At 40.4% G+C, this 13,984-nt stretch overlaps 1 protein-coding gene across 5 annotated transcripts in view; it reads right to left on the bottom strand.

Moving 5' to 3' along the window:
* The window catches only part of GOLM1 (golgi membrane protein 1), a 58,088-nt gene that overhangs the window by 9,230 nt on the left and 34,874 nt on the right, over positions 1–13,984 (bottom strand). For 4 of the 5 annotated variants that reach the window (XM_020882178.2, XM_020882176.2, XM_070459531.1 and 1 more), the window contains exons 5-7: positions 13,125–13,227; positions 4,884–5,013; positions 184–343 (exon numbers count right to left, since the gene is read on the bottom strand). In XM_020882178.2, the coding sequence (XP_020737837.2) occupies positions 184–343; positions 4,884–5,013; positions 13,125–13,227 (393 nt within the window). The remainder of the gene's footprint in view (positions 1–183; positions 344–4,883; positions 5,014–13,124; positions 13,228–13,984) is intronic. The other variant, XM_070459533.1, reaches the window with a different exon arrangement.

The following is a 13,984-nucleotide window of genomic DNA, read 5'->3' as shown; positions in this document are numbered from 1 at the left end:
AAAGCCCTGTGGCCCCGAGTCCAGGTGCCCAGAGAGACACTCACTGCCACCTGAAGCCCCACTACTGGGCTGCCCAGAAGCAGCGCACTCTGCTGACTGTATGGACTGGGGGCAGGAGCTGCCGCTGTGCTTTTTGTTGGCACAGGGCCCTGAGACAGCACGTCACTGGCAAGCTTCACTTACCCTTCTCACCTCGTCTCTTCAGATCGAAAGCCACCTCAGAGCTGGGGGCTGGTGTCTGGGGCTCCCTGTGGCTGGGCACGTTTCCTCTTGCTTCCAGAACCTCTGCCTGGGGCGGGCCTGCCTCCTGCGGCCTGGGCTGGGGCTCACTGGGGGCTCGGGGCTGAAACAGGAACACAGGTGGTCAAGGCAGCAGCTCTGTGACATGAACCTTCAATAACCCTGAGCAGTGCAATGGACCACTGCATCCTTCTGATGAACAAGAACATGGAAACCCTGACGAATGCCATACCCTACCCTGGTCGTGCCCTACCACCTGGCATAAAGCAGAGATCTGAGCTTGGGCCCATATCTCCCAGAAAAAAAACTTTTAATAACGGATTAACAAGTAGGCAGAAGATCAACAAGTAAAGAGAAGGCTTGAACAACATGACAGACTACCCAAGCAGACATCTATAGAGACCCAACCCAACAAGAGCAAAATACACACAAATGTGTAGTCTTCTCAAGTGCACATGGACTGCTCTCCAGGACAGACATGATGCTAGGCCACCAAACGAACCTCAACAAATGTTAAATGACTGAAATCATACAATGTATGGTCACCAATCACAATGGAATGAAATTATAAATCAGTAACAGAATGAAGTTTTTTGAGAAATTCACAAATATTTGGAAATTAGACAGTACACTCCTAAATAACCAGTGGGTCAAAGAAATCACAAGGAAAACTAGAAAATACCTTGAGAAAAATTAAAATGAAAACACAACACACCAAACTTCTGGAAGGCAACTAAAGCAGTGCTTAAAGGGAAATTTTCAGGCCTATCTCAAGAAAAAAGACAGATCTCAAATCAATAACCTAATCTCCCACCTTGAGACACTTGAAAAAAGAAGAAAAACTTAAACCTAAAGCAAGGAAGGATATAGTAAAGATTAGAACAGAAATTAATGACATATGTAAAAGAAAAACAATAAAGAAAATCAACAAAACCAAAATTTAGTTCCTTGAAAGATGAACAAATTTAGCAAGCTTTAGCCAGATTAATTAAAAACAATTTCAAATTACTAACATCAAAAACAGGATAACACTACCAACCCTTACACAAATAAAAAAATTCTATTATAAGGAAATACTAAGAACTGTTTGCCAACAAGTTTGATAACTTAACTAAAACAGACAAGTTCCTAGGAAGACACATACTACCAAAACTCATTCAAGAAGTAAAAATCTGAGCAGATTATAACAAGAGACTGAAGTACTAATTTACAAATTTCCCCCTAAAAAAGCCCAGTTACAAATGGCTCCCGTGGTAAATTCTACCAAACATTTAATACTAAATCTTCCCAAACTCTTCCAAAAACAGAAGAGAAAGGAATACTCCCCAACTCATTCTATGAGCCCAATAATGACCCTGATACCTAAGCCTGACAAAGACATTTTAAGAAAATAAAACTGTAGAACTAATATGAATATAGACCCCCAAATCATCAACAAAATACTAGTAAATTAAATCAAGTGACATATAAAAGGATTACACACTATGGCCAGTAGGATTTTCCCCATCAATGCTAACTTTTAACATCAAAAGTCAATTAATATAATACTATGTCAATAGTGTAAAGCATAAAAAACACACGATCATCCTAGTAGATGCAGAAAAAACACTGGCAAAATTCAACAGCTTTTCTTCATAAAAACACTCAACAAATTATGAATAGAGGGTAACTTCCTCAACTTGATAATGTGCATCTATGAAAAATACATAGGCATACCATGAATATATCACAGGTTCAGTTTCAAACCACTGCAAAGAGGCGAATATCACAATAAAGTGAGTCACACCAATTTCCTGGTTTCCCAGTACATATAAAAGCTATTTACACTATTCTGTAGTCTTATCAGGTATGCAATAGCACTATGTTAAAAAAAAAATGTACTACCTTAATTAAAAAATACTTTATTTTCTAAAAATACCAAAAAATTACAAGAGTAACATCAAGACCCCTGATCATAGATTCCTAAAACAAATATAATAATAATGAAAAAGTCTGAAATATTTTTAAGAATTACCAAAATGTGACAGAGACAAGTGAGCAAATGCTGTTGGAAAAAAAGGAAGCCAATATATCTGCTCAACACACATTTGCCACAATCCTTCAATGTGTAAAAAACACAGACATCTGTGAAGCACAATAAAACGAGGTATGCTTGCACAGTTAACATCAGACTTAGGAGTGAAAGTTAGAAGCTTTCCCCCTATGATCATAAAGAAGACAAGGATGTCGATCCTCACCACTTACATTTAACACTATACTGGAGGTTCTAGCTAGGGCTATTAGGCGATCAAAGAAATAAAAGGCATCCAGATTGGAAAAGAAGATGCGAAACTGCCTCTGTTTTTAGCTGACATAATCTTGTATTCAGAAAATCCTAAGGAATCACAAAAAATACTACTTGAACTAATAAACAAGTTCAGAAAGGCTGATACAAAATCAATATAAAAAATGAATTATCTACACACTAGCAATAAACAGTTTGAAAATGAAATTAAGGAAACAATTCCATTTATAACAACATCAAACATACTTAGAAATAAATTGAACAAAAGAAGTGCAAGAATTCTGAAAACTACAAAACATAATTGAAAAGATTTTTAAAGGACTTAAAGAAATGGAAAGAAATCCCACATTCACACATCAGAAGACAGGATGTTAAGAGGGCAACACTTCCCAAAGGGATTTACAGACTATAATCTCTGTCCAAATCCCAGCTGGCTTGAAGACACTGAGAAGTAGATCCAAAAATTTGTATAAAAAGTCATCCAGTGCAGAATAGCCAAAATAATTTTGAAAAAGGACAAAGTTGGAGCAGTCAAAGCTGCTAATTTCAAAGTTTATTACAAAAATACAGTAATCCAGACTATGTAGTGCGGACATAAGGATAGAAAAAGAGATCAAAGGAACAGATGGACAATCCAAAAACAGACCCTCATCTTTACAGTAAACTGATTTTTCTGACAAGGATGTCAAGGCAACTTAGTGGGGAAAAGAATCGTTTTTTTTTCCTTTCCCAACATATGGTGTTGAGACAACTGGATATCCACACGCAAGATAATAAAGTTGAACCACTACCTCACATCATATGCAAATTAACTCAATATGAATCACAGGACTAAACAGAAGAACTAAATGCTAAGAACTTTACAAGACTCAGGAGAAAAAACAGGAGTAAATATTCATGAGGCTAGGTTAGGCAAAGCAGTTTTAGATATGACACCCATAGAACAAACAATAAAACAGATAAACTAGACTTAAAATTAGTAACTTCTCTACTTCAATGAACACCATCAAGAAAGTGAAATGATAACTCACAGAATGGGAAAAAATATTTGCAAATCATACAACCAATATCTCTATATGAATAAAGAACTCTAACAACTCAATAATAAAAATAACTCAATTTCAAAATGGACAAAGGATACAATTTACAACTTCTCCAAAGAGAAATTACAAACAGCCAACAAAGTTACATGAAAAGATACTCAATATCATCAACTATTGGGAAATGCAAATCAAAGCCACAATGAGATAGCACTGCATACCTACTAGAATGGTTATAATGAAAAAGACAAATGTAATAACAAGAGTTGGCAAGGATGTGGAAAAACTGGTACCCTCATAAACTGCTGGCAGGAATGTAGAAGGGTATGATCACTTTTCAAAACAGTATGGCAGTTTCTCAATATATTGCGGAGAGTTACCACACGATCCAACAATTCCACTCCTAGGTATATACCTAGAAGTAATGAAAGCCTATGTTCACACAAAAATGTGTGCATAAGCATTCACAGCAGCATTATTCATAGTAGCCAAAAGGTGGAAATAACCCAAATGCCCATCAACTGACAAATAAAATACAGTATAGTCATACAATGGAATATTATTCAACCATATAAAGGAAGGAAGTACTCATACATGCTACAACACGGATGAATCCTGAAAGCTGTATGAAAATAACTGATAAATGTTATTGTCAGTCATAAATAAATGTCCAGATAAGGCAAATCTATAAGACAGAAAATAGATCACAGCTCATCTAAGGCTCCAGGAACGGGAAGTAAAAGGGGAGTGAGCTAATGGGTATGGGATTTCTTTTGGGTGTTATGAAAAGGTTCTAAAATTGACTGTGATGATGACTGTATCACAATATGATGATGAGGACTTCCCATTTGTGAATATACTAAAACCACTGAACTGTAAATATTACATAGATGACTCTATGGTAGGCGAAATATATCCCAATAAAATGGCTGTATTTAAAACAAAGATCCCCCAGAAGGCTGTGAGCAGCACTTCCATAAGCTGTGCTTACATAGGCGGCAGTCTGACAGCGTGGCTCGGATCAGCTCCATCACTGACCAGGTGCGCTGACCTTGGGACAGTATTTGACCACCTCCATGGGCCTTGGCGCCCTCAAAACAGGAAAACAAAAACAACCCTCTCCTAGGGTGGCTGTGAGCTTTAAATGAAGTCTGGAGCACAGAGGTTGGGTTCAGAGGCCAGCATACTCAGTCAGAGACCCCACACCCTGGGACCAGGCTGTTGACTCTCAGGGAACTCGAGCAAACCGGACAGCAGATGCCTGAAGAGAGGGCAGGAAGACCTCTGGGAGATTCCTGGCAGAAAAAGCCCAGGATTACCTGCTGGCTTTGGTCCTTCTGTTCATTGAGATCTCGGGAAGGCAGGGCCTCATTCCCCTTCCTGGTGACTTCTTGTATTCGCTCCTCACACTGCTCCTTCACCTCTTTCATCTGACTGATGCACTGGTTCCTGTGAAGGTGGGAGAAAGCAAAGAAAAGGACAGCTGTTCAGAGACACTATTTAAGCTTGGCCCTGCTGTGACGGTGAAATCCAATTCCCAGACAGACACAGCTCATCTCCTTCTTGCTTCCTGCACTGAGTCAGGGCAACAGTATGTTATTAAATGACATGAAAACTGGAGTCAACTGAAACTTCCAAAAAATACGTCATGTTTTTCTAAAATAAATGACTTATCTGGTTAAAAAAATTTTTTAATATAATCTGTGGCATAATAAAAATATATATATATATGTGGTCTTTGTCCCCAACTATCGTCATGAGCTCCTACAACCCTTGGCGTTTCCTGAGTAACGGTGTCTTCTGCTACGCATCATGAGCCCCTGCACACCATACCTGAGTTTATGCTAAGGAGCCGACTTACTGGGAGGAGCCTACACAGCTTCAGGATGGGCGCTGGTGGCCACGGCAGCCAACTGGAGAATGAGAGGGTTGGAACTCACAGCCCCATTTTCTGGGAAGGAGGGAGAGACTGGAGATTGAGTTCAATCATATGGCCATTCAACCAGTCACGCCTGTGTAATAAAACCTCAGATAAGCACCCTAGATCATGAGGCTTGGCGAGCTTCCCATTCGGTGAACATCTCTGTGAACCAGTAAGGAGGCAACCCAACTCTAACAGAAACTCCTGCCTAACCCCTACCTCCACCCCAGGCCTTGCCTCATGAGTCCCTACCATTCCACTCTTGCTAAGTTGTATCCTTTATAATAAAACTGCAATTGTAAGCACAGAACTTTCCTGAGTTCTAGAGAATTATTGATCCTGAGGGGGTTGTGGGGAGCCCTGAATCTGTAGCTAGCCAGGTAAAAAGTACATGTGGCCTGGGGCCACGAGAACTTACGGCTAGCATCCAAAGGAGGGGCAGTCTTGCGGGACTGAACCCCATAATGTGGGGTTTGTGCTAACTCTTAGTGGTGTCAAAACTGAACTGGACTTCCATTTGGGGAAGACAGAATAGATGTATTTTTCACTATTCCTTCACTAAGCACAATTAGAACTCTGGAAATTATATTTTCAACAAACAGAAGACGACTCTGAAAGATGGGAGTGATGAAGGCAGACTGGTTAGGGACCTCAGGATCTCTAACACAGTGGTGTCCCTGGAGAGTACACGGAAAGACTGCGTTTCCACCCCACTCTGACACTAGCGAGGTCCCCCTCCCTCTCCCCAGGCAGTGATGTCACTGAAGTGATGTCAGTGAAGAGCCAGGCTTTCACCACCACCTGCTTAGAGGTGTCAAAGATCATCCATCTTATCAAGAACCAGGAAGACCTTAAATTGAATGGAGAGAGACAAGCAACAGATACCAAACCAACATGACAGAGGAGTTGAAATGATCTGACAGGTTTTAAAGCAGTCACTTCATTAAAAATGTTCCAGTGAGTAATTAAAACATGCTTAGAACAAATGAAAAATGTAATCGTTTCATCAAGGAAATACAAAGTCTCAGCAAAGAAAAGAAGATATGAAGAAGAACCAAATGGAAACTTAATGCCATAACTAAAATGTTAAAACTCAGAGTAGGTAAAGAACCAATGAACTGGAAGATACAATAGACATTACCCAATCTAAACAGAGAGGAAACAGAATGAGGGGAGAAAAAGGACAAAGCTTCATGGACCTACCTGACAATTACGAAGGACCTAACATTCACCTCATCAGAATCTGTGTAAAAGGTATTCTCGGCAGGTCCACATAACTAGTCACTTTCACACTCATCCTCCAGATACTACTCTTAGCTTGCTACCCTCCATGGCCATGTGATACTATCTGCCCTGCCCAGGTCACTGTGACCTCGCCAGGCTCTCTCCCTCCTAATTATCTCCTCATCTTCCTTCCCAGCTCCTTACTACTTAGGACTCAATTCCAAATAGCCTCTCCTAAGAAGTCTTCTTTGGAGGGGTAACAGATAAGCATTGATGAAAATCATCTAGGTTAAAAAACAATACTTAAAGAGACAGGCACCTTCAGAAAGTACGTAAGTTAGCTCCAGGTTTGGCTAGGTGAAACAAAAAGGCCAAAAGATAGCAGTTTATATTTTCCTCACACAAAAGTAGATCAGGGTTAGTATGGCAGCTTGGAGTCATCAAAAATTCAGGTTTCTCTTTTGGTTTTAAAATCCTAGCATTGATTTCTATCCCCCACGATTACCTCATGACCCAGGATGGCTACAAGGAGTCCAGCCATCTTGTGTGAAGCCCAGGCAACAGGAAGGACGGAGGAGAAAAGGTAAAGAAAAGGGATGTGCACTGAGCTATCCTCATATTCAGAAGTCTTCCTGTAAGTCCCACCCCACAATTTCCTTTCCCCACTGGCCAGAACTTAATCACCTGGCCATACCTAACTGCAAGGAGGGACTAGAAATGTAGTATTTTTCTGGTAAAATGATAAACGGATGGATAAGCACTGACCAGTCTGTGCCACTGAGAGCTTCAAAATGTTTTGAGTTACAAAACACTGATAAAATAACTGAAGAGTATCCCAGGTTAAGAACACAACCAATTACATACTATTATGTTAATTTACATGGATTAGAGTTGAAGATAGCAATACAAATTTGTTTAAATACAGATAGACACATACACAAATATTTATCAATATATAACACAAGTTAGTATACACACATATATATCTCTTTGCTCCATCATCTGAGAGGACCTAATAGCAATGATATCCTATTACCCAGATCTTGGCTTCTAAAATACCATTCTCCAATAAAGAGAACAAGGACTCCTTGGAGAAATGGTTGACTGGATGATTCTAGGACTGGGGCAAGAAATATATGAAAATAATTCTGAAGCATCTTTTGGTGCCAGATTACAAAAAAGTAATTTAAAAGGAGGCTGGGACTGTTTATAATAGCCAGGACATGGAAGCAACCTAGATGCCCATCAGCAGACAAATGGATAAGGAAGCTGTGGTACATATACACTATGGAATATTACTCAGCCATTAAAAAGAATTCATTTGAATCAGTTCTAATGAGATGGATGAAACTGGAGCCCATTATACAGAGTGAAGTAAGCCACAAAGATAAAGACCAATACAGTATACTAACACATATATATGGAATTTAACAAGATGGTAATGATAACTCTATATGCAAAACAGAAAAAGAGACACAGATGTACAGAACAGACATTTAGACTCTGTGGGAGAAGGCAAGGGTGGGATGTTCAGAGAGAACAGCATTGAAACAAGTATACTATCAAGGGTGAAACAGATCACCAGCCCAGGTTGGACACATCAGACAAGTGCTCAGGGCTGGTGCACTGGGAAGACCCAGAGGGATGGGATGGGGAGGGAGGCGGGAGGGGGGATCGGAATGGGGAACACATGTAAATCCATGGCTGATTCATGTCAATGTATGGCAAAAACCACTACAATATTGTAAAGTATAGCCTCCAACTAATAAAAATAAATGGGGGGAAAAAAAAGAAAGTAAGTTAAAAAAAAGGGGGAGGGGGTGGCTGGGAAGACAAACCCACAATATCACAAATATGTCAACTGGATAAAGGAACTAACTGAAAAAGTTCCCAATGGCCAAAGCTGAAAAATTTAAGAAAAATAAATAAATTAGTATTAGATTATAACATAAGTATAAAATAAACATCCACTAATCCATACTGGTATCAATCATTAGACAAACAAAGAGTCACATCTCCTGTGCAGGAAAATTCCAGACAACTTCATGCGGACACTGCACCCTTAGGGAAGTGGAGCATAATTTCCCAATCTTTAAGCATGGTGAATTTCTTCCAAAGATGAAAGGAGAAAAAACAGTAACTTTACAATGAAAAAAAACCTGATAAACATGACCTCAATCAGACGCTCAACAGTGATAAGGCACAATGATGCATGTACCCTTGATGTGAAGCCATGAGAATGGCATTTCACCTCTGTGGCCTTCCCCTCAAAAAGGGGCTGCCCTTGTCTCACCACGAGCAAAAACATGAGATACATCCCAATCGAAGGACTTTCTACAGAACACCTGGACAGCACTCCTCAAAACTATCAAGATCATAAAAAAATAAGTAAAGCCTGATAAAACATGATAAATACAACATAATTACCACACTCTCTGCCTGGCATATAAGAAAAAACCTATAAATGAGCCATGCCATGATTTGTGTGCCTTTTTATTAGTGAATCTCAGTTTTCCTGCTGACATGTTAAACTTCTTTTGTATTATGTAATCCAGGAAGTAATTATATAAGCTTAGATTAAAACAACTATGCAACTTGTTAAGTTGTATAAGACTTGTGGACTTTGCTAATTTAACAATGCCACTTGTAAAGTTAGGTTACACCTAATTAAACAAATAAATTCTTGAAAGTTAAAAAGTAAAGCCTGAGAAACTATCACAGCCAAGAGAAGCCTAGGGAAACATAACAGATCAATGTAATGTATACCTGGAACAGAAAAAGGACAAAACTAGGGAAAAACTGAAGAAACACTGAGCAGAGATGAACTTCGAGATAAAAATAAGGCGGATATATTGGGTAATCAATCACGACAGGTGCTTCACACGAACGTGAAATGTGAACAACAGGAATCTGGTGTACAGGAGCTTCCCGTACTGTCTCTACAATAAGGCTGTAAATCTAGAGCTGTTCAAAAAGTTTTATTTTTAAAAATTAAAAATTGAATTGGAGAACATCTGACTGGTGTCAGAAAGTTATTATTGGGACATATAATCTAATTCAGCCTGAACTCCCAATTAGACATTTCAAGACATCACTTCAGCTTCCTGCGTGGAATTTATTTTATGAATATTTCAAGTGTCAGAGCTATAAAGTAATTGAATTACCCACTTGTACAAATAAGAAAGACAGAAATAAACACTGTAGGTGAGAGTGTGGAGAAAAGGGAACCCTCGTACCCTACTGGAGAAGGAAATGGCAACCCACTCCTGTATTCTTGCCTGGAGAATCCCATGGACAAGAAGCCTGGTGGGCCACAGTCCATGGGGTCACAGAGATATGACTGAGTGACTAACACTCATACCCTACTGGTGAGAATATAAATTGGTGCAACCACTACAGAAAACGGTATGATGGTTTCTCAAAAAACTAAAAAGAGAACTACCATATGACCAATTTTACAGAAAAAAACAAAACCATTAATTCAAAAAGACATATGCAACCCAATGTTCAAGTCAGCATTATTTACAATTGCCAAGATACAGAAGCAACCTCAGCGTCCATAAATAGATGAATAGATAAAAGGTGTGATACATATATGTGTGTGTGCACACACACAGGAATACTACTCAGTAATAAAAAAAATGAAATTTTATCATCTTCAGCATATGGATGGACTTGGAGAGCATTATGCTAACTGAAATAAGTCAGAGAAAGACAAATACCGTATGATACCACTTCTATGTTGAATCTAAAAAATACAACAAGCTACTGAATATAATATAAAAAGAAGCAAGACTCACAGATATAAACGAGTTACCAGTGGGGAGAGGGAGAGGCAGAGGGGAAATACAGGTGAAATATAGTGGGAAGAGAGAGGTACAAACTATTGGGTATAAATAGGTATATATTGTACAACACAGGGAATCTAGCCACTATTCTGTAATAACTATAAATGGAAACAGTATTGGATTATAATCCAATCCTACAATTATAAAAATTACATAACTTTTTTTAATTTAAAATTATTCCCAATATAAGAATACAGAAAATACCAAAGAGAGAGATAAGAATGTGAGGATTCCAGGAGTAGTTTTGTTATACATTTGTTTGGAGTTTCAGACAGAGAAGCAAGGGAGAATGGGGTCAGAAAGCACTGTAAGACAGAATGGCTGGAAATTATTCAGAATTGATAAAAAAGAAAAAAGGATCTCAACAGACTTGAAAAAATAAGTATTTCCCCCAAAAAAGAAAGAGCAATTAAATAAATACATATACACATACATACATACAAATAAGGAAGCTAGGAGATGATCGGACCGACCCTGACCAGGGTCACAGAGACAGAAAGTGGTAAGGCTGAACCCAGAAACCAGACTTGGGGCTCCCTGACTACGCAGGGCTCTCTCTATCCCCTGGCTGCCTCTTTGGAACTGCAGGTATTTCAGAGCCAAGTGTAACTGTACTCAACCTCTAACTCTTGTAACAACCCTTTAGTTCAAAGGACTTACTGGGTCTGAGCACCACACACAGAAGGGCATCAGAACTGCAGGAAAAAAGGGAAGACAGAGCATCCGACCTTGGACAGGAACACAGAGATCAAGGAAAGACCTGGCGAAACATTCATGGAAATAAAATTCACATGAACATGCAAGCCACAGGAGGTGGACAAGTGCACAGCAGCCTAAACGGAACAAACAAAAAGATGTCTGTGTAAGGAAAGAACAAAATGTGTGCAATTCATTGGGATCAAACAACTTCCCAGAAGCTCAGGATTGGCAAGGAGCAGGTGCACAGCCATTTCCAAACCTGTAAATCTACAAAAGGGAAGTACTGTTCTCACCTGCTCTCAGCCCTTCCAAAATCAAGTACAAAGAGTCTTGCACAAGATCATGGCATCCAGTCCCATCACTTCATGGCAAACAGAAGGGGAAAACACAGAAGCAGTGACACATTTTATTTTCTTGGGCTCCAAAATCACAGGATGGCAACTGCAGCCATGAAATAAAAAGATGCTTGCTCCTTGGAAGGAAAGCTATAACAAACCTAGACAATGTATTAAGAAGATAAACATCACTTTGCCGACAAAGGTCTGTATAGTCAAAGGTATGGCTTTTCCAGTGATCATGCACGGATGTAAGAGTCAGACCAGTGAAGAAGGCTGAGCACTGAAGAGCTGTTGCTTTCAAACTGTGGTGCTGGAGAAGACTCTAGAGAGCTCCCTGGACTGCAAGGAGAGCAAACCAGTCAATCCTAAAGGAAATCAACCCTGAATATTACCTGGAAGTTCTGTTACTGAAGCTGATGAAGCTCTAATACCTTGGCCACCTAATGTGAAGAGCTGACTCATTAGAAAAGACCTGATGCTGGGAAAGACTAAAGGCAAAAGAAGAAGGGAGTGGCAGAGGATGAGATGGTTGGATGGCATCACTAACTCAACGGACATGAATTGGAGCAAACTCTGGGAGAGAGCGGAGGACAGAGGAGCCTAGAATGCTACAGTCCATGAGGTCACAAAGAGTCAGACACAACTTAGCAAAATGAACAATAGCAACACATCAAAGAAAAAAGAGGGCTGGGGTCATGGGCAGCTGGTTGTCTCTGAATCCCAAATTTCCTGTGTCTGGGGTATACTGTTTCTACGAAGGAAAAGGGAGAGAAAAGTAAACAGACTATAACTTTATTCTCTACCCTCTAAATTGGTTTTTACTATCTTACTAAGGGGTTTAGCCAAACTTTTTATATGTTTATTGTTTTTGACCACCAAAGTACTCTGATATATATAAGTATAGAGTTTTTGTATGCTACTAAAGTCATTAGCTTAAAATAGACTGTCCTAACTATATGCTGGAGATCTAATGTATGGCACGCAGACTACAGTGAATAATAATGCATTTTATACTTGTAATTAGCTAGATCTTAAGTGTTCTCACCATACGCATAAAGGTAAAGACAGGGGGTTATGGATAACTGTGGGCATCATTTCACAGTGAATAGGTACATCAAAATATCATGCTTTTATGTCTTAAATACATGCAATGATTATTTGTCAACCATAACTTAGTAAGTTTAAAAAAAAAAGAACACCTCCATTTTCACTGTAAAAATTTGTAAAGACACTTAAAAGCCTAAAGAAAACAAAATGTCCACAGTACCAATGCCCAGTGATAAATTACATTAATATTATACCAAATTCCTTAAAGTCTATGATTTTGACTTAAGTCACATCTGAGCACTTTTGGAACACATTTTTAAAGGCTTTCGATTACTGATTTACTAGAACACCTGCACTTCACAGAGGTCTCAGTTATGTATTTTAAGGTACATGGAGTCAGTCATTTCCTGCTAAGGAGAACTGCCCTCTTGCACGATGGCTAACAGTCCCTGGGCAGTGCACACTTGATGCGGACAAACTTACAGGTCGTAGGAGAACTTCCTCTCCAGGTTGGTCTGGTTCTTCTGAAACTGGAGGACATCCTGTTGCAGCCTGCCGTAATTCTTCTGCAGGGCCTTTAACTGGTCTAAACCAAGAGCACACGAAATGACTGGGGTCGCCGACATGGCCATCCCAAGCACAGCAGACATACCAACCCCACCACGGGGAACACAAGGGGCTGGGAGGGCAAAACAAGGCGGGGAAAGAGGAAGCGATGAGGGCCCCACCCCAGGAATGTCCCCACCCTGATCCGGGAAGCGGCCCAGGTGTGGGACCCTATAGGAACCAGCACCCTGATTCCTTCCCACACACTTCTCCTAGATGTCCTTTTGACCTCCAGCCCTTACAACGCATCAGGAGGTCCTACCACCTGTTTCCCTCCTAGACATCATAAACCCTGAACTGCTCACCACGCTGCTCTCAGTAGCTCCACAGCCTTCAGTCTGAAAAATCGACTCCGACACCCGGTCAGACCAGCAGCCTCTCCTACATCATCCCTCCACCCCCAACCTCAGCCACCAGGCTACCTGCCAGCACCCTTCTCCTGTCATTTGTTCACAGCCCAGTCATTCTCTGAGGCCCCCTGTGCACTCAGCCACCCGGCTCTCCTGCTTGGGAAACAACAGCTTTGAGGAGATCCATCAGCCTCATGGCTGCAGCCCTGGCTCATAAAAGCTCTGCAGAAAAAGCCGCAGCTCACTGACCAGCAACCCAGTTGGGGGCAGAAGGAAAAAGTGCCACAGAGGTGACCGCAGAAGGGGCTGCGGGCAGCGACGAGGGCCTGGGACGCAGCGCTGGACAGACACCTGGCTCCCCAGGGCTGGCCTCACAGTTCGGGACCT

This window comes from Odocoileus virginianus, chromosome 31 (assembly GCF_023699985.2).
Source record: "Odocoileus virginianus isolate 20LAN1187 ecotype Illinois chromosome 31, Ovbor_1.2, whole genome shotgun sequence".
In the NCBI taxonomy this organism is placed as follows: Eukaryota; Metazoa; Chordata; class Mammalia; order Artiodactyla; family Cervidae; genus Odocoileus; species Odocoileus virginianus.
The sequence above is the reverse complement of the archived record's forward strand: the minus strand, read 5'-3'. Positions and strand labels throughout refer to the sequence as shown.